The sequence below is a fragment of the Lemur catta genome, chromosome 1 (genome assembly GCF_020740605.2).
Source record: "Lemur catta isolate mLemCat1 chromosome 1, mLemCat1.pri, whole genome shotgun sequence".
NCBI classification, from domain to species: Eukaryota; Metazoa; Chordata; class Mammalia; order Primates; family Lemuridae; genus Lemur; species Lemur catta.
In genome coordinates this window covers 118,816,187-118,844,074 of record NC_059128.1, presented here as the reverse complement: position 1 = coordinate 118,844,074, position 27,888 = coordinate 118,816,187, and the positions used below count along the sequence as shown (strand labels likewise).

Genomic DNA, 27,888 nt, shown 5'->3' with positions numbered 1-27,888 from the left:
GGCTGCTGCAGTGGGTGAGCACTGGGACTTTAATACACAGCATGACACTTGTGACAACAGGAGGGGTGGGCAGAAATGCAGGCCGGAACATTCCACAGTTCAGGGACGGTCAGTCGGTCGGTCGGTCGGGGTGTTTCTTCAGAACACTCAGTAGTAAGGCCGCCTGGGATTGTTCTATGGGAAGCAAAAAACATAAAAAGGGGAGGAGTTAAAGCTAAAAAGAGACAGCAGTTCCTCCTGTCCAGAAGCTTCCAGGGGCAGCTGAGCTCACACTCCAGGGACAGGCTTGGGGGACTGGAGAGGGGCTTGAATGCAGGCAGCGTGGCAGGGGTCACTGGCGAGACCTGGCCTAGCTGAGCTAAGAAAGGAAGGGACCCTTCTGTTACTACCACCACCCACTACTGGCAACTGAGAAATCGGGGCAGCCCAGCTGGAAGTGGCAGTGGGGGAACAGGGCTCACGCACCAGGGGGTTGGGCCGGAAACGGTAGGCCAGCATCATCCTTTTGCGGAAGGCCTCGTACTCATCGTCTTCCTTGGAGAGTTCGGCCGGCCGGTCAATGCCGAAGCCAGCGCCATCCACCGTGATGGTGCCCCTGCAGGGAGGGGACAGGGCAGTGTGAGCAGGGGACTGGGCTGCTGCCAGTGGGAAAGGGGATGCAGGGCCTGGACTTCAGGCAGGGAGGCCCCTCCTGGAGCTCAACCCTGGGGGCCTGGGGAACATCTGGGCAGAGACAAGCTTTCATCAAGAGAGGAGGAAAGAGCCCAAGGTGGCCCAGCCCCCAGGGTCCCGCAAGGGAAGAAGCCCACAGTGTAGGTTATCACAGCTGTAGGTGTGTGCTGCTCAAGGCCAGCCTCAAAGGTGGTGCAGCAGCCCAGGGGGTGGGGTGGGGTGGGTACAGCACTCAGAGCCAGGGGTCACGCCTGGGAGAGTTTCTGGGACTGGTTTCCTGCTCATGGGGAATTCAAATAAGACCTTCACAAGGCAGGCGAAGCCAGCAGGCCCCAGGAGGGCCTGACCCAGGGCTGGGGAGGACCAGGCCCACAGAGCCTCCTGCACCGCTGGCTTGCGTCTGATGAGGGGTGTGCAGTGGGGTGCCGTGACCACCCATGAAGAGCCCACAAGGAAAAAGGTATAACATAACCGGGTGGGGGCAGGGAAGTGGCAGGGGAGCCTGTGACCCGCCCCAGAGTTTGGCTGCACTCACTTGTTGACCGGGTTCTTGATGCCCTGGCCCTCCGAGCCCAGCCCCTCGCCCTCCTTCCAGCCCATCTTCATCAGCATCTGGTAGCCAATGTTCTCCACGGTCAGCTTGAATTCCTTGTACTCTGAGTAGTCGGGCTCACGGCCCTCCTGAAGGGCAAGGAGGCTGCTGTCAGCCACCAGGGCTGTAGCTGTCCCTGGGCCACAGCTCCAGCCCACAAATGTGACACCCCCCCCCCCGCCTCCCTCCTGCCAGGTCAGAGTCCTCGAGAACAGACCAAGTTCCTTGTTCTTCTCAGGGGTCCCCAGGGCCTCAGCACCAGACTTAGCACCGAGTTCCCTGGTGGCCAAGTCAAAAGGGGCAAGACGATGCGTTCCACGGGCCTTATAGACCATGGGATACAGTGACGGTTCATTGGCAAAGAAAAGCCCTATGTTCGTGTTTTGAGAGGACTTTGTCGTACAGATGCGATTAGTGAGGTTACCACCTTGTCAGATGAGGTTATGGGATATAAAACAGTTTTATTAAAAAAAAAAAGAAAAAAGACAACAGGGGACGTGCCACATCAGCGGTCTCTCCCCAGAAGCCTGGCAACAGCAGGGGCAGCGCGTTAAGCTCTCATTCTGGAGAGGCGAGTCTGTGGGGGCTTCTGCCAGAAAAACACTTTGCCTGTAAACTGCACTTAATTGTCTCCACTAGAAGCAGAATTTCCCCCCACAGCCTCAGGAAATGTTTCTGAAGCGGCAGCTGGCCTGCTATTTGCTAATTCCCTGCACAGACAGCGTCTGTCATAAACAGATGCCTCCCACAGCAAGAGGGCCTGGCTCCTGCTGTGTGTGTGGGGTACCCGAGGCCACTTCAGGTGCCCACAGGGCACAGAGGCTACAGGAGGAGCTGGGGCTGGGGCCCTTCCTGCTCACCTTAAGGGCCTTGAAGGTCTCCATGAACTTCTCCAGCTCATCCGGAGGCAGGAAGTCTCCGATGAAGTGCTTGCCCCGGCCCATCTTCGTCAGCTGCTCGGCCCATTCTGCCCAGGGAGCAGGGGAGGTGAGAGGGAGGAATGGAAGGCGGGGAGCAAGCCAGGTGGCTCCCAGGGCACAAGCATGAGGCTTAGTGGGAGCCTGTGGCCTCCAGGGAAGGAGGTAGCTGGCCTGCGACCGCGACCCAGGCCCTGCTCCCCCAGGAACCCCTACCAAGCCTTCTGTTCAAATGTCAGTGAACGTGCATCAAGCTCCCCCACCACCGTAGGTCAGCACTACCCCCTTTTCATTCCTGAAGAAACTGAGGCACAGAGAGACAGAGTCTTACAGCCAGGGCAGGCAGGCCGGGGGTTGAACCAGGACAGAAGGATCCAGACCCAGGTGCCTTCCTGGACGGGTGAGGGGGACAACCTGGGCCCACAGTGCCCCAGGGGCAAGGCCTCACCCCACCCAAGCCCCCCACCCCACAGTGCCTCCAAGCCTTGGCCTACCTCGCGTCTTGTCCATCTCCATGCGCCGCAGCTGGTGCTCCCAGGTGCCCAGCTCACTGTCCACCTCCTCGTCGCTGTCGTAGCCGTGCTGGTGCTGCTGCACCGCCTTCTCCCACAGCAGCTGCATGTCCTGCATCGCCCGCTTGTGCTGCATGATCATGTCATACATCTGCTGCATCTGTGGGTGCAGTACACACCAGTGAACAAAGGCCCTGTCGCACGCTCCAGCAGGCACTGAGTCCTATGTTAGGACATGCCCTGGGTTCCTTACATCCCGGTGTCGATAGAGCATGGAGGGTCCTTTGGCCACTGAATAAGGGTGGTCTGGGGTCCTGACCCCTGGGAGGGTCGAGGGTGATGTGACAGGGCTACAGGCCTGGAGGAGGGGGACCAACAGGCAGGAGCCTGAAGCTCATCATGGGCAGCAGAGACCACACACCTGGCCAAAAGGTCTCCTGCAGAGCCAGGCCCCTCCCACCAACACGGCCTAAGACCAACCAGGCGGCCTCAGATCCCTCAGGGTGCCTGTGCTAACCAAAACCATCCTCAACTGGACACTGGCGGGAACTGTGGAAGGAAAATATAAACACAGACCACACTGTGCAGATAAGCCCTTTAGTGCGGCACCTCCCAGGCAGCCTGAGGCCCTGGGCCCCGCTACCCTTGGCAGGTGGCATGCCACTGACAGCGGTGCTGGGCAGCGCACAGCACTTGCCTGCCTAGGAGCTTGCCTGATAACTGTGGGCTCTGCCTGTATACAACGACCTGGTGAGCACATGAACACATCCGTGACCACTGCACTGCAGCGAGGTGGAGGACACTCCCCAGTCCCCTGTCCCCCGTGGCCTTACCTCCTGCTGCTCCTTTAGCTGCTTCTTCTGGGCATCTGACAGCTCTGTGACACCCACTAGACCCACAGGCTTCCCCTTCTCGTAGCCGAGCCCCTTGAGGTCCTGAACTGGAAACCGAAGACACAGGACAGTCAGCGACCAACACTTGCAAGCTGGGATCTACTCTGGAGTGTGCTGCAGAGGCCATGTGTTAAGAACACCCTAGGCACCCGGTGCAGGGTCCACCGTACAGTAGGGCCCTCCTGTCACAATTGTCGGCACCTTTGCTGTGTTCTGTTACGTGCACCCGTGTTTCATTTCCTGGTGACATTTCCAAGAAGGCTCTAAGCACCTCCACATTGCAGACGTGGACACCAGGAATCAGAGGCTCCAGGCCTCATTAAGGGTCATATGGCTAACAGCTGACAGGACAGGGACCTTGCAAAGCCAGAGATATGAGAGCTGAGACAGGCGCGTGGGCGTGTGTGTGTGTGTGTGTGTGCACAGACTCACAAACACCGGCTCTTAGAAGGCACCCCCATTGCTAACACACGCAGTGTAAAGGCACACAGATTTGGAGTCTGGCGAAAGACTCAGCTGTGCAGCTCCCTTTGGGGGAGGCAGCCAACCACCCTCAAAGCAGCTGACATTTAATTTGGCATCAGCTTTGGAACTTGGCTGGAGCCAGCAATACTGATCCGTGGAGAGATACTGCAGTGGCCCCATCTGGGTGGCGGAAACAACCACCCCTGAGGCAGTGGGTTCCTGGGGGAGAAGCTGGGCAGAGGGGGTGCAGAGGCCTCTCTGGGAGCGTGAGAAGAACTGGGTCCTTCCAGGAATCGGCCATGGTTGCTCCTTGGACCCACAACTGTACCCCTAATCCCTCCTAGGTTTGTGGGGGCACCAAGGTTGGGGAGCCTGTGGTGAAGGCACAGGAGCCAAGGTCTGAGCAGCAGGTGGGTGAGGCTGCCCAGACACTCCTGAGTACATGGACCAGTGGGACTTGAACCTGAGCCTGAGACTGTGGATCCTGGGTCTGTCCACTAGACCACTTCTTCACCTGCTGGCAGCTGGGGCAGGACCCTCAGGCTTTAGTGGGTGTCCAGCTGGGTGTCTCAGAGTTGGGGTGTGCATGCATCAGAGAAGCACCCAGATGTAAAGCTCCTCGACAGCTGGCAGGAGGGTTTGGCACTCGCATGGCAAACTGATCCTAGGCACTGCAGCCCCAGCAAGTACTAGATCCTCATTCAGTAGCTTTTCTCCTCCATCGAGAATCTCTGAAGCTCCTGGGGCCAGGGAAGAACTGAGCAAGAAACTGTCCTCAGAGGTGGCCAAGAAGCCAGCCATGGGACCTGGGGGAGCTGCCTTCCCTTGGGGTCCCGTCCTCATCTTGCAAGTGCAGGTGATGGTACCAAGCTGCAAGGTGACTCTGACTCCGCCGGGCACCTGTGTGTCAAGCTTTGGTGAAGCTGAGGGTTGGGGTAGGGAGATGTTTCTGCCCCCAGCACAGGGGAGAGAGCCAGACGGCATGAGATGGCCGCTCTGCGTCACTGACTATCGTCTGCAGAATGTGGTAACGAGAGACCACGCCCCCCACCATTGTGGGCTTATGGTAGGAAACAGAGACCAGGCCACACGCTGACCGTCCCTGAAACTGCTGTCAAGGAGGGAGAGGTGATAGGTGATTGTGCAAAATTGTGGTGATTATTACGCTTATCATCGTGTGCTTCCTGAGCTTTCTCTGATAAGAAGGAATCCGAGTACTTTAAGGTTTAAGGCAGGTAGCAGGATCCATCCTTGTGCTCTTTGCAGGAGACTCACTTCATTCAGATCCAAAGATACAAATACAGTCACTTAATGAAGGGGACCCTTCCAAGAAACACATCCTTAGGCAATTTCGTCATTATGTGAACATCACAGGCCGTACTTACACAAATCTAGAGGGTATAGCCTCCTACACACCTAGGCTACACGGTACAGCTGATCCTTGGATAACACAGGTGTGAACTGCATGGGTCCACTTATACATGTGTATTTTTCAATCAATATATTGGAAAATATTTTGGAGATTTGCAACAATTCCAAAAAATGTGCATATGAACTGCGTAGCCTAGAAATATTTATAACTTTATTATAAAAAGTTAAAATTTATCAAAGCTGATGAACACAGACTATACACAGTACCGTTTGGTTTAGAGAAATGTAAACAAATGTAAAGATGCGGTATTAAACCATGACTGCATAAAATTAACTGCAGTATATACTGTACTACTCTAATAATTTTGTAGCCACCTCCTGTTGGTATTGTAGTGAGCTCAAGTTGTTTCAAGTATAGGCTTAAAACACCATGTAACACAACCATCTGTGTGTGTGAGCAGTTCACCTCTCCAGGACACTGCATATGGCAGAAAAAGTGATCTCTTGCAGTTCTTGCATATTTTCCATTGCATTTAGTATAATACCCTAAATCTTGAATAACATCATGGGACTGACACAAGGTGCCACTAATGATGCCAGAAGGGCTGCCAAGCAGCAGAGAAAATCGATGTTACAAGATAAAGTTGAACTGATTAACATGTAATGTAGACTGAGGTCTGCAGCTGCAATCACCCACCACTTTAAGATAAATGAATTTGGCATAAGGACCATTGTTTAAAAAAAAAAAAACTAAATTCATGAAGCCATCACTGCAGTTATGCCAGCAGGTGTAAAACCTTGCACTTTTTGCGAAATATCTTTTTATCTCCTTTTGAAAATGCAGCTTTTATGTGAGTACAGGATTGCTATAAGAAAGGCATACCTATAGATTCTAATATGATTCGAGAACAGGTGAAGTTGTTATACAACAACTTAAAACAAAAGGAAGGTGAAGGATCTAAAGCTGGAGAATTTAATGTCAGCAAAGGATAGTTTGATAATTTCACAAAGAGGTTTGGCTTTAAAAATGTCAAGATAACAGGAGAAGCAGCTTCTGCCAACCGAGAGGCAGCAGATGAGTTCCCAGGTGCCATTAAGAAAATCATCAAGGAAAAAAAGGTATCTGCCTGAACAGGTTGTTAATGCAGATAAAATGCTGGAAAAAAAATGCTGCAAAGGACATTTGTTAGTAAGGAAGAAAAGCGAGTGCGAGGACTGAGGCAGGTGGGACAGGCTGATTCCACTGCTGTGTGCAGACGCAGTTGGGTTTACAATCAGGACTGCCTCGTCTATAAAGCTGCTAACCCCTGGGCCATGAAGGGAAAAGATAAACACTAGCTGCCAGTCTTTTGGTTGTATAAAAAGGAGGCCTGGACAGTGAGAACCCTTTTTCCGGACTGGTTCCATCAATGTATTGCCCTTAAGTTGGGAAGTACCTTGCCAGTAAGGGACTGCCTCTTAAAGTTCTTTTGATATTGGACAATGAATGCCCTTGGCTACCCAGAACCCATGAGTCCAAAGTGGTCTACTCACCTCCAAACACACTGGCTCTATTTTTTTTTTTTTTGAGACAGAGTCTCACTCTGTTGCCCGGGCTAGAGTGCTGTGGTGTCAGCCTAGCTCACAGCAACCTCAAACTCCTGGGCTTAAGCGATCCTACTGCCTCAGCCTCCTGAGTAGCTGGGACTACAGGCATGCGCCACCATGCCTGGCTAATTTTTCTATATATTTTTAGTTGCCCGGTTAATTTCTTTCTATTTTTTAGTAGACATGGGGTCTCGCTCTTGCTCAGGCTGGTCTTGAATGCCTGATCTCGAGCGATTCTCCTGCCTCGGCCTCCCAGAGTGCTAGGATTACAGGCGTGAGCTACCGCACCCAGCCCAAACACACTGTCTCTAATCAAGCCTCTAGATCAAGGTGTCATAAGAACGTTCAAGGCTCATCAAGTGAACACAGTAGTCTATGGGAAGGATTGTCAATGCTGTGGAAGAAAACCCCACTAGAAAGAACATCATGAAAGTCTGGAATGATTATACCATTGAAGATGCCACTGTTGTTACAGAAAAAGCTATGAAAGCCATCAAGACCAAAACAATAAATGCCTGCTGGAGAAAACTGTGTCCAGATGTTGTGCGTGACTTCCCAGGATTTATAACAGATCCAATCAAGGAAATCATGAAAGAGATTGTGGAGGTGGCAAAAAAGGCAAGGAATAAAGGGCTTTAAGACATGGATCTTGGAGAAATTCAAGAGCTAACAGACACCACACCAGGGGAATTAACAGAAGAGGATTGGCGGATGTGAGTGCTTCCGAACTGGTGCCAGATGAGGAAGATGACGTAGAAGCAGCAGTGCCAGAAAACAAATTGACGTTACACAATCTGGCAGAAGGACTCTGATTATTCAAGACTAGTTTGACTTCCTTTACAACATGGATCCTTCTACGATATAGGCACTGAAACTAAAGCAAATAGGGGAAGAAAGCTTGATGGCTTTCACAGCTTTTTCTAAAACAACATTATAAACACCATATAAAAATACTTTTTAGAGGAATGAAAAAGCAAGAAAGTCAGACAGAAATTCCAATGTACTTCCACAAAGTTACACCAAGTGCACCTGCCTCTCCTGCCTCCCATTCTACCTCCTTCACCTTTTCTGCCTCCGCCACCCCTGAGAGAGCAACACCAACCCCTCCTCTCCTCCTCCTCAGCCTACTCAGTGTGAACAGCAGGAGGATGAAGACCTTTATGATGATCCACTTCCAAGTAATGAACAGTAAATATACTTTTTCTTCCTTATCATTTTCTTAATGATATTTTCTTTAATAACATTTTTATCTTTAGCTTACTTTAAGGATACAGTATATAATACATATAACTAAGCAATAAACTTTTACAGCATGTTACTGTTCTGAATACCACAGGCAATTGTAACACAATAGTAAGTATTTGTGTGTCTAAATATATCTAAACAGGCCAGGCACGGTGGCTCACATCTGTAATCCTAGCACTCTGGGAGGCCCAGGCAGGATCACTTGAGCTCAGCAGTTCGAGAGCAGCTTGAGCAAAAGTGAGACCCTGTCTCTTCTAAAAAAAAGTACAAAAAATTAGCTGGATGTGGTGGTGCATACGTGTAGTCCCAGCTACTCAGGAGGTTGAGGCAGGAAGATTGCTTGAGTTTAAGGGACTGCTTTTTAAAATTCTTTTGATATTGGACAATGCCCTTGGCCACCCAGAACCCATGAGTTCAAAGTGGTCTGCTTGCCTCCAAATACAATGTCTCTAATCAAGCCTCTAGATCAAGGCGTCATAAGAACGTTCAAGGCTCACTGCACACAGTAGTCTATGGGAAGGACTGCCAATGTACAGTACAGTGACATGCTGTAAAGGTTTGTTGCCTAGTTATTTGTATTATGCACTGTATCCTTAAAGTAAGCTAGAGATAAAAATGATATTAAAGAAAATATCATCAAGAAAATCTTAAGGAAGTAAAAGTCCCTTAGGAGTTTGAGGTTGCAGTGAGCTATAATGATGCCACTGTACTCTAGCCCAGGTGACAGAGTAAGACTCTGTCTCAAAAAAATAAAAAAAAAGATTCTATATATAACGGAACAGAGAAAAGGTACAGTAAAAATAAGGTATTATAATTTTATGTGACCACCATCATATATGTGTGGTCCATCATTAACCAAAACGTTGTTATATAGCACATGACTGTAGGTTGAAAGTGAAAGGATGGGAAAAGATGTTCCATGCTCTCTCCATGAGAGAGAGCTGGGATAGCTATATTAGTATCAGACAAAATAGATCTTAAGTCAAAAAAAGTTATGAGATAAATAAGAACATTATATATTGATAAAAGGTTTGATACAGAAAGAAGATATAACAATTGTAAACATATACGTACCTAACAACAGAGCCCCCAAAATATATAAAGCAAAAATTGACAGAATTGAAGGGAGAAATTGGCAGTCCTACAACAGTTGGAGATTTCAATACCAAACTTCTAATAAAGGATAGAACACCTAGACAAAACATCAGTAAGGATATAGAGGACTGAACAACACTATAAACGAACTAGACTTAACAGACATGTATACAGAATATACAACTCAATAGCAGAATGTACAGCCTTCTCAAGAGCACATGGAACATTCTTTAAGATAGACCATTTGGGCTACAGGACAAGTTTTAATACACTTAAAAAGTATGAAATCATACCAAATCTTTTCCAATCACAATGAACTGAAACCAGAAATCAGTAACAAGGAAAATTAGAAAATTCACAAATATGTAGAAATTTCTTAAAGAAAACACTCTTTAACAACCAATGGATTAAAGACGAAATCACAAGAGAAATTAGAATATATTTAAAGATGGGCCAGGCACGGTGGGTCACACCTGTAATCCTAGCACCCTGGGAGGCTGAGGTGGGCGGATCGTTTGAGCTCAGGAATTCGAGACCACCCTGAGCAAGAGCAAGACCCCATGTCCACTAAAAAAAAAAAAAAGAAAGAAAGAAATTAGCTGGAGTACTAAAGATATATAGAAAAAATTAGCCAGGCATGGTGGTGCATTCCTGTAGTCCCAGCTACTCGGGAGGCTGAGGCAGGACTGCTTGAGCCCAGGAGTTTGAGGTTGCTGTGAGCTAGGCTGATGCCATGGCACTCTAGCCTGGGCAACAGAGTGAGACTCGGTCTCAAAAAAAAAAAAAGGAATATATTTAGAGATAAATGAAAATGAAATTATAACATACCAAAACTTTTTTTTTTTTGGAAAAAGGGTCTTGCTTTATCACCCAGGCTGGAGTGCAGTGGCATCATCATAGCTCACTATAGCCTCCAACTTGGGATCAGGCGATCCTCCTGTGTCTGCCTCTCGAGTAGCTGAGACTACAGGCGTGTTCCACGATGCTGGCTAAAATTTTTTTTTTAATTTTTTGTAGAGATGGGGGGTCTTGCTATGTTGCCCAGGCTAGTCTTGAACTCCTGGCCTCAAGTGATCCTCCCACCTCATCTTCCAAAAGTGGTATATCACAGGTGTGAGCCACTGTGCCTGGCCTAACACACCAAAACTTATAAAATGCAGCAAAAGCAGTGCTAACAGGAAAACTTATAGCTATAAATGCATATATTAAGAAAGAAGACCTAAAATCAATAATCTAATTATACACTCGAACTAGGAAAAAAGCAAACTAAAGCCACTAACAGAAGGAAAGAAATAGTAAAGACTAGAGTGGAGACAAATCAAATAGGGAGCAGAAATACAGTAGAGAAAAAAAAAAAAAAATCAATACAACCAAAAGTTGGTTCTTCAGAAAAAGATCAACAAAATTGACAAGATGTAGATAGCCTAAGAGAAAATGAGAGAATATGCAATTACTAAAACCAGAAATGAAAAAGGAGCTATTATTACATTACTGATGACTAAAAATGAAACATAAATAAAAACCATAATACTCAGAACTGTGCACCAACAAATTAGATAACCTAGAAGAAGTAGACAAATTCCTAGAAACATACAAACTGCCAAAACTAACTCGAGAAGAAATGAAAAATCTGAATAGACTTATACCAAGTAAGGAGATCGCATCAGTAATCAAAATTCTCCCAACAAAGAAAAGCCCAGAATCAGATGGCTTCACTGGTGAAGTCTAGCAAACATTTAAAGGAAGAAATAACACCAATTCTTCTAAAATGCTTCCAAAAACCCAAAGAGAGAACATTTCCAAATATATCTATGAGGCTAGCATTGCTCTGATACCAAAGCAAGACATAAAGACACTACCAGAAAGGGAAACTATAGATCGAACTCCTTAAGAATATAGATGCAAAAATCCTCAATAAAATACTAGGAAACCAAACTCGGCAGCATATTAAAGGGTGAGCCCACCTGACAGAGGTGAGGGGGAGGCGTCCACGTCCTTCTGCACCAGCTCAGTGGGTGGCAGCTCCACCTTGTCCTCTTCAGGCCCCCACCGGCTCTTCCTCTTCCTCTTCACAGTGGCTGTGGAGGCTGGCTTCCCGGGGGCAGCTGGAGACGGGGTAATGGGGGGTGCAGGCGTGGATGAGACGAGGCAGGAGGTGCCCGGGGGCAAGGACCCTGACAGGGCCTCAGGAGGGGATGTGTGCTTCAGGCCAGGGTCGGGTGCTGTGAAGGTGCCCATGGAGCTGGTCTTGGCTTTCCGGAACTCCTCCAGCTTCTGCCGGTAGTACTTATACCCTTGGCTGTTGGGTTCATACAGAAAGCTGCAAAGGAGAGTTGGGGGGCAGGGCACTGTCAGCAAGGCCTGAGTCCCTGTCCCTGATTCCAGGCAGGGACAGCTCAGGCCTTGTACGCCCAGGTTGGCCAGGGGCACGGTCTCTACAATGACTTCCTGGCTTTCTAGGCCTTAGTGGCTGCTGGCTCTTGCAAAGGAACAGTGTGATGTGCCCACAGGCTCTCATGATGCCCTTCCTTTGAGCTGTGGACCACTCCAATCCCCCATCCCAGTCTTTACCAGGTGCTACCACACTGTCATCGATCCCCCTGCTTTGAAGGGAAAGGGGCAGATGCCCTCAGGCCCTCCCCAGACTCCTAAGAAAAGTAGGGCCTTCACATGAAAAAAATCCTGAATTGTCGGAACACACCAGAATGGGCATAGCCGACTTGTCCCAAACCCAACAGCTTCTCCAACTCATCCCCAAGAGGCTTAATAGCAGATGAACCCAAAACAGAGACACTGAGACCCATGAGCTAGACTCCAACTATACCTAGGGGCAGGCAGCCTCGGGGCAGAGCAGGTGGCACTGAGTCCAGAGCTGGGTTCCGCATCTGCTGGTATCTCTCAAACTATATATATCCTGAGCCAACAGTCCTGCCTCTGGGGTCCATGCCAGAGGGGAGAGTCCAGGCCCAGCTCCACATGGCAAAATGCTGGGAGAGACCCAAATGTGTGCACAGCCCGTGTTGCGCAATCCTGGACAAGAAGGAGATAGACCTGCACTTATGAACCTGGAGGGACAGTCACAGCACAATGTTGTGCTACTAAAACAGAGTGGAGGCCGGGCGCCAGTAGCTCATGCCTGTAATCCTACCACTCCAGGAGGGCTGAGGTAGGAGGATCACTTGAGGCCAGCCTGAACAAGAATAAGACCCCGTTTCTACTAAAAATAGAAAAAGAAGCCGGGCCTGGTGGCACGCCTGTAGTCCCAGCTACTCAGGAGGGTGAGGCAGGAGAATCGCTGGAGCCCAGGAATTTGAGGTTGCAGTGAGCTATGATGACACCGCTATACTGTAGCCCAGGCAACAGAGCAAGACTGTCTCTAAAAAAATAAATAAAATAAAAAGGAAAGTGTGGGGTCAAGGGTGCTTTGCACTCCTTTTGTATATGACAACAGCAAGAGAATCCACTGCTTCTATGTGTCTATGTGAGCCTCTGTGTCTCCGGCCCCACTGACATCTGGTACTTGGGGAGTGTGGGGAGGGGAGACAGGGAGATGGCGGCAACTTCCTTGTTTTCCTGGGTCACGGTACAAGCATGGCTGGGTGACACAAAAGCAAGGAACTGTTCAAGAGGGAAGGGAGCAGTTGGCCAGATTTGAAAAAGACATTCAATAGCCAGGAGAGTTCAGATATGAATTTAAAACCAAGCCAGGGGGATTCACCTGCCTGAGTTAGGTGGGCAAGGGGGGTTCCTCTGGCTCATGCTGGGTCTCCTCCAAACTGCCTCTAGGCTGCATCAGAGACCCTCCCAGAGGGTCTGCACACCTAGGAGTGGGTAACAGCGGCCACCCAACAGTGGGCCCATGGGGTGGAGGGAGGGTGGAGTCCTCCATCTAGCACAGGGCTTGGGTGCACATCACATGCAGGGGACTGCCCTCTGGTAGGATTAACCCCACCCTGAACCCAGGGATACCACTGCTAACACTTTGGGGTCTTTCCTTCCAGTATTTTAATCAGCGCAGGTTTATCTGAACAGAGCTGTGATCTTATTTTATGCAATCTGATTTTTAAAAAAAAATTCCTTACTTCACCCAACAACACAAGACTTTCCCATTAGAACGGTGAAGCCACGCTCAGTTCCTCACCCCTAAGGGCCAGCATGCCAGTTGCTGGATCACTCAGGTGCCTTCCAATGGCTGTGAATTCCACTGGGGAGATGCGTTTACAGAGTTTACCCCCCTGAGGCTGGACATTCAATTTGTTACTGATTTTTTCATTACTATGGCTGAGGCTGTATCTAACATCATTTCTGGGGACGCATCTCAGAAGTCGGGGGTGACTGGTTGAAGGACTGGGCATTCCCAGCTTCCTTACAACCACGGAGTTGTTACAAACTATTTCCCAAAGCCACCAGGCAGTGCCTGGCCCACGTGAGGAAATCAGGGACAGGAAAGAGCCTTGAGCAATAGGAACATGAAGTGGCTATTAGATTTGGGGGTGAGGGAAGGCACTGCCAACCACACGTGTCCATCTGGCATCTCTGTGCTTCGCGGCTGACCCCACAGATTAAACAGTTTGCTTGGTACAAACCTGCACACCCTGCTGGGGCCTGGATACCTGATTGCCCCTCTCAGTTCTTTCCCAGTCTGGCTCTGGCCTCACTGGGAAGCCTGGGTTGGAGGGCCGGTCCCCCCTTCTCCTCTGGCCACCCCAGGCACTCACCCCTGGCAACCTCCCCCAGCCCAGACACACCTAACCAGCTGGCATCCATCAACAACACCACCTGGGCAGGAGGAGGGACAAACAGGAGAACCTGGAGCTGCCTGCACTAATAGCATCTCAACTCTGACGCTGGGGAAAGGCTGGGCCGGAGCTGCTGGGCCCCGATCGCCTCTGACCCAGCAGGGTGGCCTGGGCTTGGGGCCTTGGACAGAATTCCATAACCTCATCTGCTTTTCTCGCAATAGCATTCCTCAGTCAGTGTCTACCTACAATGGCTGACAGTAAACTACGTTTCTTACTGTGCTCAGCGTAATTAATAACAGTAATTAGGTAACTAAAGAAAAGATGCAATGACTTAGAGCGGACTATTAACTCAACGTTGGTTTGGGTGGCACAGAGTTATATCCGACAGCTCAATGGTTGGCAGGGCAAGCCTGGATTCCAGACGTCCAGGGAGGGCCTTGAGGCCCAGGCAGACCCCCCTCCTGACCTTCAGACCCAAATACTCCAAGGCCCCTGTGAGGGCTCCAGGCCACCCAGGTACCAAACTTAGACGCACCTGAGCCCCCACAAAGAGCCCTCTCCCTGTCCCAGCCCCTACATTCCATCAGCTCCACCACCTGGTGCCTGCCCACTGCCCCCATCTGTCTGGCCCTGGCCTGGCCATGTCTGCCCACCCTTCGTGCCGTCGTCCCTGTGACGTTTAGAGTTGCTGAACCAACCAGTCCAGACTCTGCTGTTTCTGTACTTTCTGCTAAGTGCCATGATGTCTCCTCACTGAGTTGGGACTTGTGTTACATGGGGCCGAAAACGTCCTCACATAGGCATCAGCCCCACGCTGCGCTCAGTATCCGCCTCCCCAGCATGACCCTGCCGGCCACTGGCCTGTAGCATCCACAGCCCCCGGGCACCCACCAGCCTCCGCCAGCAGAGCGGAAGTTGTTTATGGAATACACAGCTCTGTGAATTTCCACCGGAGAGCCCAGTCTGCCCCCAGCCAGGGGCTGCTGTGTCACAAAGGCCCCAGAGACCCTCCAAGGGTACTGATGTGTGCTTGGGGAAACACCTATGGGGTGGCAGAGCTGGGCTCAGGTGAGAAGCTCAGGCCAGCTTCTCATTGTGGGACCATAGCAGGTGGCTGAAGCATGCTGGGCCCCATTTCCTTGTCTGCAGGGGGGCTGTGGCCAGGGCTTGGGTCACTTCCCTGGCGGGCCCCCCCTTACCTGAAGGCCTGGTTCTCGCGGTTGTTCTGGAGGGCGATAGTTTCCACCTCGGGACCCCCATCTGCTATAAACCTGGCCAACTTTTCTGCAAGGTTCTTGGCCTCTTCATCCTCTGGGGGTGAAACTTTAAGCAGGCTGTCAGTACTGGGCTCAACTCACCACACCCAACAGCCTAATTTCTGCTAAGAACCCCACGGGCAACAAGTGGAGTTTAGTTTAGGAACGATGCAAAGAGAAACAGGCAAACGGGAATCAGATTACTGCATTGGGACCGAACGCCAGAGTTAACACTACATTACAGCACAGCTCAAGCCCCCGTGCCTGCCCCTCCCCCAGGTCAGTCTCGTGGGCCTCGTACATGAGCTGGGAGGGATGGGGACGTGGGGGCGGGTCTGGGCTGGGCAAGAGGGGAGATGGGAGCCTCTGCCTGAGTTTTTCTGCTGGGGGTTATTCCTGTCCATCACAAGGGGGCACGAGTGGCCCTCCTCTCCCAGGGAGAGGTTCGGGGCAAAGGGCTGTAGGTGACACAATGAACAGAGTTCTGTGGCCTACGCATGTTGGGCCTACGCATCAATCCCCCCAACGCCCACCATCGCTTGGCTGGGATTTTACATCATTCCAGCTGCAGACCGGCCAGCATCTCCCCAGCTGTGTCTGTCCCTCGGCCCTCCTCCCCTAGGGTCAGGCACTACACTCATTTAGCTGTGTCTTTAGTGCCCAGTGTGAAGCTGGGGCTCATTAATGCTTGTTAAAATAACAGTGAACCAACAAGCAAATGTGCCCTGTTTACATGCAAGGAGTTGATCTCCTGGATGGGACTTTAATGCTCCCAGAGCACCCACGCACCCCACGTGTGAGGCCTGTCACTCAGACTTCATCCAGTCCTCAGAGCACTGGAGGGAGGGCGGTGACAGCCCCATCTCCAAGGTGACCCCAGCTGCCTGGGAGGGCACAAGCCTCGACTACGGTGCCACCCCAACCCACCCCATCCCACTGTGGCCTCCAGGAACCCCCCGATTCCACATGGGGGCATGGTATATCTGCATGCCTCCCCCAGAACCCCCTGCCGCCGCTGTCCACCTACCTTTCTGAGAGGCTGCCTGCGACTTCTGTGCTTCCTTTCTTATCTCAGCCACCTTCTTTCTGTAGTAGAGGAATTCCCTGCTATTCTTATCATGCAAAAATCTGCAGAGGGGGAAATTTGCAAAAGACAGGGGAAGATGAAAATCTGTGGCGGATGCAACCGAGGGGCTTCTGTCTTGCAAAAGCAGGCTCGCAAGCAGAGACACCAGACGGGACCGAGAACAAGTCTCCATGCCCCACGGGAGCCCCTTGCCACCTCTGGGGTGCAATGGAGAGCACCTGGGACAGCGTCCGGTGCGTGAGTGCAAACACCCAGCCCTGGTCACAGCGACGAGTTCACGAACACACCCGCACATACGGCCGTGCAGCAAACAGGTTACAGGGCTGAGGCCTTCCCGCCCCTGGAGATACTTACGAAAATGCCGGGTTATCCTTGTAGTCCTCCATAGCTACTTTTTCTAACTCGGGGCCTCCTTCTGCCACAAAGCGGGCCAATTTCTCTATCACTTTCCGAGTCTCGGCTCCCTCTGGGGGTGAAACTTTAAGGAGGCTGTCAGTACTGGGGTTCAACTCACACACCCCACAGTCAATAGGCACACTCTCTCTACGGACCACAACGACAGGGGTTGGGGGAGAAGAGCGTGAGATGCAGGAGGTTGTCGGGCGTCCCAGGTCCAGGCACAAAGCACAACATGACGAGGGGGGTTCAGTCTCAACTGTCTCTGTGAGACACACTGGGCAGGAGAGCAGTGAGGCCCTGGCGGGCCCCAGGCGGGAACCCAGCGGAAAACACATCCAGCCTCCTCTGGTTTTTTGGGGAGGAGAATGCTTAATTCTTTTCTTTATTTACCAGTTTTCGGTATAATACATCAGTTCCCTTTCATCCTTCAAAGATGACACATTCGTTTTTAAAAATATCATTACGAACTCTGATTTAAACACATTGGGTGGGTTTTCAATCCATGGCAATTAATGTCATCATAGAAGCTCTGTGGCCGGTGGAGCCTCTTCAAGCTCGCTCCTGAGAGCTTTGGACATGACCCCAGGAAGTCTCTGATGGCCTCCTTGCCATCTGCTGGGACAGGGCGCTCCAGGATCATCTCATACACTTCCTGCCCCGACCCAGAGCCAGCCATTTCTCCAAGAAGTCCTGGTTCCCGTTAGTGAGAAACTGTGTCTCCAGACCACCATCTGGGCGCTAGGGATGTTCACTGCAACGGGCTTAATCATTATCTTGGGGCCTTTTCAGTGAACAGAGCTATAAAAATATATTTTTATATATGGATTAGCCTCCCCTTCAAGCAACGTGGAACTTGCTTTTGCATTTTTCACTGGCCTGTCTCTGAGCCTGCGAGTCTGTCACCCACTATATGGATCACGTCGCTTTTATGAGACTTGCAGGAGGAATTTCCTGCTGTCAGCCAGTGCCTGGCAACCAGGCTAAAATGCCAGACCTGCGGCTAGCTGTATTCCCCTTGTTGCCTGGGCTCCCGGGAAGCACAGGGTGTCAGGAGGAAATGTGGCCCGAGGAGAGCCTTGTGAGACACCAGGGGCATCCCACACCCACCTTTCCCCTGGCCTCACCCTCCTCCCACATTCCCAGCAACAATTCCAACCTGGCCGCTGTTTACAGAACAGGTGCATCACCGAGGCCACGTGGACAGCAGGCCGTAACAGGCCTCGCGGGCCACAACCCTGTGTAAAGCAGTGGTTCCCAGCAGCACCTCCTAAGGAAAGCACCCTCCCCAGCTCCATTCTGGCCCCTGATCTGCACAGACAGAGCCAGAAGCTGACACCCTCATTCAGAACTAGAGGTCTCAAAGCTGTCACAGCACAACTATACGGTCACTTCAGTCTGTCCTTGCTGTCAGGGTGACGTAACTGTGCATCGTCTAGCCCTCCACGTGGCTCAGGTGTCACAGTTTCATTCTAAATGTGGACGGGGCTGGACTCACTAGGAGTGCTGCCACCGCCACCCCACCTTCACCCTCCTATGCCTCGGGGACTGGGCAAGCTCCCCTGACACCAGGCCTGTTCTTCCCCAGGACAGGAGTGAGAGCCCTCCAACCTGTGGCTCATGACTCTGGCCTACACTGGTGGGGACACGTCACCCACAGTGAGGCGTGGCGCTCTGGAGCCTCAAGGACTTGGGGGTGTTTGCCCAGGCAGGGGGGCCTTAGACGCTCCTCCCCTCCTGGCTAACAAGAAGGGACACAAGGCTGCCCTTCCTGAGTGAAAGCACCCTGAGAAGGGCCACACGCCCACGCCTAGGCTAGGGATGAGCCACCTGAGTGGACCAGGGTTCTCGCTGCTCCCAGGATGGAGCCCATGCTCTGATGCCTGGTGACATTCCTGGGGGACCTTCCTAAGGCTGCTTCCCAGGCCCCTCCCCGCACCCTCCTTTGTTCTCCTCAACTCAGGGGGCCCAAGGCTGAGCCCCAAGGCCTGGTGGCCCCAACCTCAACCCCAGGTGCTCCACACCCCAGCTGTGCTTGCCCCACTGACCAGGGATTAGCTGGTGGAAGGAGGGGTAGTACCCCTCGCAACTCACCTTTGATCTCTAGCCACTGCTCGTAGTCCTCCTCCTCATCCTCGTCGGGGGACTGGAAGACGCTCGGGCGGTGTGCCACGGGCAGCTGTTTGGCGTGTGAGTAGTTCTTCACCTGGCCCAGCGTGCTGCCCAGCCCCAGGCCCGTCCGCTTGCTGATGAGGAAGGGCCTCTTCCCGGTGCTGGGGGAGGGTGTGCTGGGAGGGGCGCTGGCCGCGCTGGGGGGCGCATCTGGGATGGAAGGAAGGATACAGGCTCTCAGGGTCTGCTGGGTGCATCTCCCTGTTTCCCACCAAACCCAAGTGCTGTGGGCCCCGGGGGCCTGGGTCCTTGGCTTCCAGGGCTCAGAGACAAGGCAACCCTCCTCGTACAGGTGGTGACACAGAAGCTCAGAGAGGAATGACTTAATGGTCCCACAGCCATACAAGACAAGCCTGGGGCTCCGCAGGCACCTCAACCGTGCTGCATCCACAGCCTGACAACATCTCAGGTCTTCTGGATAAGACCTGGGCCCTCGAATCCTGCCTTACAACTATTCCCTTGATGGTCTGTGGCGAGGCTGCCTGGCCAGAACCAGCCTGTTGGATGTTCTTGGCCTGACACCTGGCAGGCAAAGGACTTAAACCACCCTTCCTCACTCTGTGTGGATGAATCTGGCCTTGGTTTAACTCCTCCTAGCTGTTCCCTAGGAAACCCGATGAAGGCTGAAGACCACCTATCTCACCAGCAATGTCTGTCATAGCAACAACGCACTTAAACCACACAGCCACTGACACAGACCACCTTCCCTTGGTTGGTGATTCCCACACCTGGTGTGTCCCGCTGTGTCTGTGAGTCAGGCTGCCCCTGACCTAGACAGGGGTCCCAATCCTTGCACGAGGGTTGCCACCCAGTGGGGAGGGCTGGGGACTCCCCTGGGTTGCTGACAGCGGGGTCAGGTCCAGAAGACCTGGAGAACAGCCACTCTAACCCAGGCCCAAGTCTCCCCAAGAACCCACACGCAGTGCGGGAGCACCCCCAGCTAGATGCCAGGTAAGTGCTGATGGGAGTGGTGCCTGTTGGTTCAGCGGGGAGCAGCATCGTGAAAAGGCCAGCTCCCTGCCCCGACAGTGAGACAGGGACCCCACTGGTTGTGCTGCAAGCTAGCTCTGCACTTACGGCTTCATCTTTCTAAGCCTCACTGGAAAGAGGGATAACCAGCTGCTTATGAAAGTTGAATTCAACAAAGGAGATTTACATGTATCGTCTAGATCTAAAAAATATCATGTCAAGTGGAGAAAAAAAGGTGTAGAACAAAACAAAAAATGCAGAGTATGCCATCATCTGTGCAAATAGTCAAACATCTGAAACAATGCCACATATTCCTCAAGTGAGAGGACGACAACAGGGCTGTCAGAAAACAATTTGTTGACAGTGGTTTCCTGTAAGAAAGGGGGGAAGAGAAGGACTTCAACTTCCTGTGGTGTTTTTCATTATTAAATAAAAAAGATAAATATAAATGACAAATGTCATATCTATACATTTGGAGTGGAGACAATGCTATGTGCACTGTCAAGTGTCTTTCAGAGAGAAACACATTTAGGCAGGGACAAACGTCCCTCTGGAGGACTCAGCGAGAGGACAGGCACTGCCTGCCTATACAGCACCTGGGACGTGGCAGGCGCTGCGTGTCTGCGTTCCCTGGCACAAGCGTGGCACTTGATAAATTCAAGTGCCCCTGTGATAATCCACCTGCCCACCCTGCACTTCCACCACAGAAGGCCTTGGAACCTGCTGTCCTCTGATGCAGCTTGGGTGTCTCAGGCCAGCATGGCGCCCGTGCAGACACTGTCTGCAGAAAGCCTGCTCTACCCTGCTAGTGGGCTCAGGCTGACCCAGCTTGGAGACACTTCCCCCACATCCTTCCCTCTCCCCAAGTTGGACTCACCCTCACCTACCCACTCGAGGGGGTCCCACAGCCCTGAGGAGGGCTCCACCATGGCCCCAATCCCCTGGACTGAAATTTGTCTTGTCTGCCTCTGCTTCTACGGGGTAAGCACCTTGAGGGAGGGGTCTGCGCTTGCCCTCTCGGTATTTGGTAAGGGGATGGGCAGAAGGAGAGTGCTCAACCATCTCAGGGTGGGAGGGGTCGGCAACAGTGAGACCTCATCTCTACAAAAAATAAGGTGGGACCTGTCACTTCCAACATACCCAGCGATCCCCAGTGGGCTATGCAAGGGCAGTGCAAGGGAAGGGTGTGGCTACACTCACCTGTGCTTGTCTGTGCCTTCTGCAACTTTAGAAACTGCTGCAAGAAGCTACCGTCGTTGGCAAACTTGTTGGAAACACAGGAAGAATTGTGCGCATTTGCAATTCTAGAACCAAGACAGAGGACGGAGGGGGTGAGACAGCTAGTGGAGAGGCAGATGCCCTGCCCATCACGGCTCCACACCCACCTGGTGTTCTTGCCTAGGATCCAAAACTGGCCCCAAAGATGTCTGGGAACTACTATCAGGTGCACAGAGCAGGCGTCAGCATAGTAAGCTGGGAACAGTTTTGTGCTGACACCAGCAATACCACATATACTTAGATTATCTTTGCCTGAATACCAACCCTCCGGGTCCAAATGGCCCCCTGACAAGATGGTTCTTGCTATCCCCTGCACAGCATCTATCCTACCTTGTTAGTTAATTACCAATTTGTTACCAAAGCAGCAGCCTATGTCTGTCTTCCTGCTAGACTTTAGAGCTCTCCGAGGCAGGGCCTGCATGTCTTTACCCACGCGGGACCACAGCTCCAAGCCAGAAGCAGCGAGCGCTTCTGTGGGCACCCCATGTTCACAGGAAAACATCCAAAGCAATCCCTTGGTGGGGGAACTTCATATTTTACTCTCTCCCTCTTTTTTTTTGCAAGAGTATGTTTCACTTTTTAAAAAAAATCTATTTTTAACAAATCAACACAAAAGCACACCCAGAGGCCTAAATATGTTTAATTCAAATTTATTTTTCTCCTGTCATGAAAGTAATAGAGGCTCATGGTGGAACAAATGGAAATGCAGAAAAACGGAAATACAGAAAGGAAGGCGGAAAAGGCTCCGAAACATACCACCTCAAAACATACCACCCTGACCCAATCTCAGAAATTCCTCCTATAGGGCCAGGTGTAATTATAGGATTATAGGATTACAATGTAATTATATTTATATTATTATTTATTATATTTTTATTATATATTTTATATATTATATATATATTATTATATATATTATATATATTATATTATATATATTATATATTTATATATTTTATATATTATATTTATTGTTACTTATTATAATTATATTTATATTATTATATTATAATTATTATGTAATTATAGGATTATAGGCTCATGCCTATAACCCCAGCACTTTGGGAGGGCGACGCAAGAGGATTGCTTGAGCCCAGAGGAGTCTGCAACCAGCCTGGGCAACAGCGAGACCTCATCTCTACAAAAAATAACACTTAGCTGGGCGTGGTAGCACACACCTATAGTCCCAGCTACTCCAGAGGCTAAGGCGGGAGGATCTCTTCAGCCCAGTAGTTGGAGGCTGCAGTGAACTATGATGATACCACTGCACTCCAGCTCAGGTGACAGAGCGAGACCCTTAAAAAAAAAAAAAAGGAAGAAATCCCCCCCACTGCTTTCTAAAACAGCATGACATTGTACAATATGGATGCACACAATAACTGGGAAAAATTCACAGAGCCCACAGGTCTAGATTTTTTCCTTTAAGTTTTATCCTCCTAGGCATCTGTTTTTGTGAGCTAAAAATGGCAACTACCTAAAGAGTCGGCGAGAGACTGGTTAAATTATGGGCCAACCACATGGAAGACAGGACAGCCCTGAAAAGTTAACATTTTAGACAAAGCAATCAAATACAATGTTAAAGGAAGAACAAGAAGGCAAGACATAAAACAATATCTACAGTGTGGTCCTACTTAAGTCAAAATAAATTTTGGTAGAGGCAGGGTCTTGCTACATTGCCCAGGGCAATCCACACCCAGCTCAAAATACATTTGTCAGAAAAACACGCCAACATGCAACCAGCACTCGTCTCTGAGTTGCTAACTTATGAGTGATTTTGGTTTTTTTTTTTTTTTTGAGACAGAGTGTCGCTGTGTTGCCCGGGCTAGAGTGAGTGCCGTGGCGTCAGCCTAGCTCACAGCAACCTCAAACTCCTGGGCTGAAGCGATCCTATTGCCTCAGCCTCCCGAGTAGCTGGGACTACAGGCATGCGCCACCATGCCCGGCTAATTTTTTCTATATATATTTTTAGTTGGCCAGATAATTTCTTTCTATTTTTAGTAGAGACAGGGTCTCGCTCTTGCTCAGGCTGGTCTCAAACTCCTGAGCTCCAGCGATCCGCCCGCCTCTGCCTCCCAGAATGCTAGGATTACAGGCGTGAGCCACCACGCCCGGCCTTTTTTTTTCTTTTTTGTTTTCTTTAGAGACAGGGTCTCCTTCTGTTGCTCACGCTAGATAGAATGCAGTGGCACGATCACAGCTCAGTGTAACCTCAAACTCCCGGGCTCAAGGGATCTTCCCATCTCACCGTTCCAAGTAGCTGGGACGACAAGCACACCACCATGCTAGGCTAATTTTTAAAATTTTTGGCGGAAATGAAGTCTCACTATATTGTCCAGGCTGGTCTCGAACTCCTGGCCTCAAGCAATCTTCCCACCTTGGCTTCCCAAAGTGCTGGGATTACAGGTGTGAGCCACCTCGCCTAACCTGGTTTTCTATTTTCCTCTCCTCTATTTCCCAGATTTCCTACCACATAAACATATTATCTTTAAAGTTAAAAACCAAAGCAGTAAAAGTTATTTTATACGAAAAAGAAGATTCTGCTGATAAACCAGTCTTGATATTAAAAAGCAGGGCCCTCTGGGGACCCCTCAGTCCCCGCCCTGGGCCCTGTCTTCAACATCATGTACACCTTCCTCAGGAGGGACAGGAAGGAGGTAGGGACAAGGAAAGATAAGAAAACATAGTCAGGCTACAGAGAGGCAACAAATGACCCCCAGTTGAGAAAACCACTGGTAACAAGGCCAGGTGCAGTGACTTTTGCCTGTAATCCGAGCACTTTGGAAGGATGAGGTGGAAGGATTATTGAGGCCAGAAGCTGGAGACCAGCCTGGGCAACATAGCAAGACCCCAACTCTACAAAAAATAAGAAAAAATTAGCTGGGTGTCATGGCACGTGCCTGTAATCCTAGCTACTTGGAAGCCTAAGGCAGAGGAATCACTTGAGCCCATGAGTTTAAGGGTGCAGTGAGCTGTGATCAAGCCACTGCACTGCAGCCTGGGTTAGAGACCCCATCTCATTCATTCATTCATAAATAAATAAATAAATAGTGGGGTGGGCAGTAACGTTATTGACAATAGCTAAAACATGGAAGCAACCAGTGTCCACCCACAGAAGAATGGATAAGCAAAATGTGGTCTATCCAGACAAGAGAATGTTACTCAACTTTAAACACGAAAGAATTTCTGACAGATTTCTACATAGATGAACCTTGAGGATATTAGCTAATAAAATAAACCAGTCACAAAAGACAAATACTGTAGGATTCCACTTATGTGAGGTCCCTAGAGTTGTCAAAAGTAGAGACAGAAAGTAGAATGGTGGGTGCCAGGGAGTGGGGGGAGAGAGGAATGGCAAGTTAGTGTTTAATGGATGTAGAGTTTCAGTTTTACAAGATGAAAAAGAGTTCTAGAAATGGATGGTGGTGATAGCTGCACATTATAAATGCATTTACTACCACTGAACCGTAAACTTAAAAATGGTTAAGATGGTAAATTTTGTTACGTGTTTTTACCACAATTTTTTTTTAAATAATTTTTTAAAAAGTGGGGTTAAAAGCAAGATTTAGGCCAGGTGCAATGTCTCACACCTGTAATCCTAGCATTCTGGGAGCCCAGGGAGAGAGGATCACTTGAGCTCAGGAGTTCAGGACCAGCCTGAGCAAGAGAGAGACCGCTTCTCTATTATATTTAAAAAATAAAAAAAGCAGGATATGAAATTCATCAGAACTTCATGAAACAAGGCTAAGACATGGGAAGGGAAGACAGCCAAATGATTGTCTTCAGGTGACTTGAAGGTTTTCTGCAAGTCCTCTCACAAGCCCACAAGCAGACACTCAACACCCAGGCCCCACATTCCTAAGTACCTTGGAGGTGTCATGCCCTGTGCCGGGCCCTGAATTCATCAGGAATAACTGCTAAGTCCTGCCCTCAAGGAGAAGCCACAGACTCTTAGAAAACGCAGGAGCTGGGACAGAGCTTTGGAGACGGTTAATATGTTCATACTTGAGACCCCAGAGGAAGGGGCCTGCCTCTCTGACTATCAGCTTCCTGCCTGAAATGCTCACATCTTGTTACCCCAATCATGCTACCACCCTCTGCTCAAACCTTTGCTGCCCTCAGTATTTCTCAGGACTGGCAAGTGGGAAACCCTGCCTGAGCTACCACCCACCTCGCTTCAGGACAGCCCCTTTGTACAGCGGCTCAGGCTGCCCCAATACACAGGGGCTCTCTCTTCCTGCCCTCTGCCAGGCAGGCCTGTCCCTGCTTCCTCAACAGGCCAGCTCTACCTGGGCTTCCAGGATGCAAAGCCTCTCTGTGCCCTTATGGTGGCCACTGTGCCTGGGAACATACTGCCTCATGTTATCCTCCAGCAGTTCTGGGGTGGGAGTGGCACCCTTTGCTAGTAGACTGTGAGCCCCATAATGGCAGAGATGGAATCTGGGTTTTTACTCTGCTACACTCCTACCCCTGCCTCACAGCAAGTTGGCAATAAATAACTGCCGAGTGAACAAATTGGCCGGCCGTCCTCTTGGCTCCCACACATCCCTCATTTCTCTCCTGCCACACTGAGCCTCCTGAAGGCACCTGTGTCATGCCCTGGATCATTGGGCTATGGCTGGGAACAAGTACATGCCAACTGCTCTCACAAGCAAAACCCCCAGCTGGTGACCTGCTAAGACCCCAATCCAGGCCCCAGGAGGCACTTACTCGCCAGGATGCGGGGGCTGAGGGCTGGCCACCTGATTCTGCTTGGCTTTCTGCTCCATTTTGGCTTCAATTTCCCGTTTCTTCTGAGCAATGAGTTCTTCCTGGTGAAGGATGTTCATGTTCATTTTTCCAGATTTGGGAGGAGCAACCCCAAACCACCGGTTAGCCTTCCCTGGGGAGGGAAAAGAAGCACATCAGAAATCATCTTTATGCCACAAACACCCCAAGAGGCTGTGGCAAGCCAGAGAGCAACCAACATTCAGATTGATTCATATGTCCATTCTGTCATTTATTCAGAAAACACAGAATGCCTGCTATGGCCCAGGAGCTGTACTAGGTGCTAAATAAGAGAGTCCAGGCCTCTGCCCAAGTGGGACTCACCTCTGGCTGGGAGACAGTAGACCCATAACAAAAAAGTAACTGCAAAATGTGATAATAGCTCTGCTAGAAATCAAAAAAGGCTCAGAAAGAGTAATAAATTAGAGTGCCTATACTGGTAGGGCAGCCAGAAAATAAACAGAAGAGAGGACATTTAAGCTGGAACCAGAGTATAAGCAGCCAGCGTCATGAATAAACCAAATGGGGAATGATCTGGGCACAGGAAGGAGCAGATACAAAGGCCAAGGCAGGAAGAAGCCTGGTATACCTGAGGAATAGCAAAGGTGCAGCATGGCCTGAGTGGACTGCTCCAGCGATGGGCAGAGGTGGGGCAGGATGGGGAGTCTAGGTTTTACTTTAAGGGCTTTGGGAAGTGATGGGGGAATATTAAGCTGTGGAATGACAACATCCAGTGGGTCTTTTTAAGATCATACTGGCTACTGGGTGATCATTCTGCCCAGAGAGTACACAGGAATCAAGGAGACCCAGGAGGCTCACTGGCTCAAGCAATGATGATGCCTTCTTCAGACTAGGGTGGTAGCATTGGAGATAAAGAACTCAAAGGTTCCCCATGAAATTCAGAAAAAAATCCAAATTCTGAAAGTTGATTTTTCAAGGGCCTGTCAGAGATGGCTCCCCTCTCACTTCTGCTTCACCTTTGGCATTCTTCAAAGGACAAGCCTATCCCAACCCAGTGCCTTTGCACTTGCTGTCCATGCTCTATGTGAAAGGCTTTGCCCTTCAGGCCTTCCCACAGCTGGCATCTTCTCATTTCAAATGTCTTCTGCTTGAAAAGACCTCCCCTGATCATCCAATATCAGCAGTCTCCACCCACTGCCTCATATCATCACAACTCACGCTTTGTAAATATTTGCTTGTTCTTTGGTGCACCGACATCCCCGCAGAAATTAACCTTCAGGAAGGCAGGGCCCTGTTTTCATTACTGCTGCATCCCCTGAGCCCAGCAGGGTGCCTAGCACACAGTGAGCACATCCTAAGTATCTGATGAATGGATGAATGCATCCCATTCCGGGGGAGTAGGAAGTGCAATGCTTGTGGGAAAGGGGGGTAAAAGACGTGGCAAAGTGTGAAAAAAGAGCCTCAGAGCACTTCGGAAAAGCACCTTTTCCAGAAAGCGGGACACAGGCCACACTGCAGCTGCTACGAAGACAGGGGTGCAGGACAGCCCAAGGTTGCCACTGTATCGGGAAGAGGAGCTTGGAGCAGCCCTGAAAGCGGCTATTTCAGAAACGGGGCGCAAGGCCGAGCCGGGTGGCGGCCTTCACGAAAACGGTGCGTCCTTAGCAAATCAGGCAGGGGCGGCCAGCAACCTGGGTCTGGGGTCTGAGGACTGGGGAGACGGGGAGGTACAGAAGCCGCCGCTTTGGGCTGCCCAGGGGCTAAGGAAAGGGATCCGCGGGTCGGAGCAGGACCGACGGGCGGGCGAAGCGGCGACACGTAGCCCCAAACAACCGGCGGGCGCTCGAGGGGTGGCGGCGGCCGTTACCTGCAACATCCCGGTTGTCCATCTTGAGACTCATCCAATCCCATAAT

At 50.5% G+C, this 27,888-nt stretch overlaps 1 protein-coding gene across 1 annotated transcript; it reads right to left on the bottom strand.

Moving 5' to 3' along the window:
* Positions 1–10: 10 nt before the first annotated feature.
* On the bottom strand, positions 11–27,888 carry SUGP1 (SURP and G-patch domain containing 1). Its single transcript, XM_045551615.1, has 14 exons — positions 27,842–27,888; positions 25,957–26,128; positions 21,172–21,275; positions 18,925–19,152; positions 16,789–16,912; positions 16,375–16,475; positions 15,291–15,414; positions 11,314–11,669; positions 3,527–3,633; positions 2,676–2,853; positions 2,125–2,231; positions 1,208–1,353; positions 466–595; positions 11–174 (listed from the first exon to the last, which is right to left on the bottom strand). The coding sequence occupies exons 1-14, from the start codon at positions 27,873–27,875 to the stop codon at positions 148–150; spliced, it is 1,938 nt and encodes a 645-aa protein (XP_045407571.1). The 5' UTR covers positions 27,876–27,888; the 3' UTR covers positions 11–147.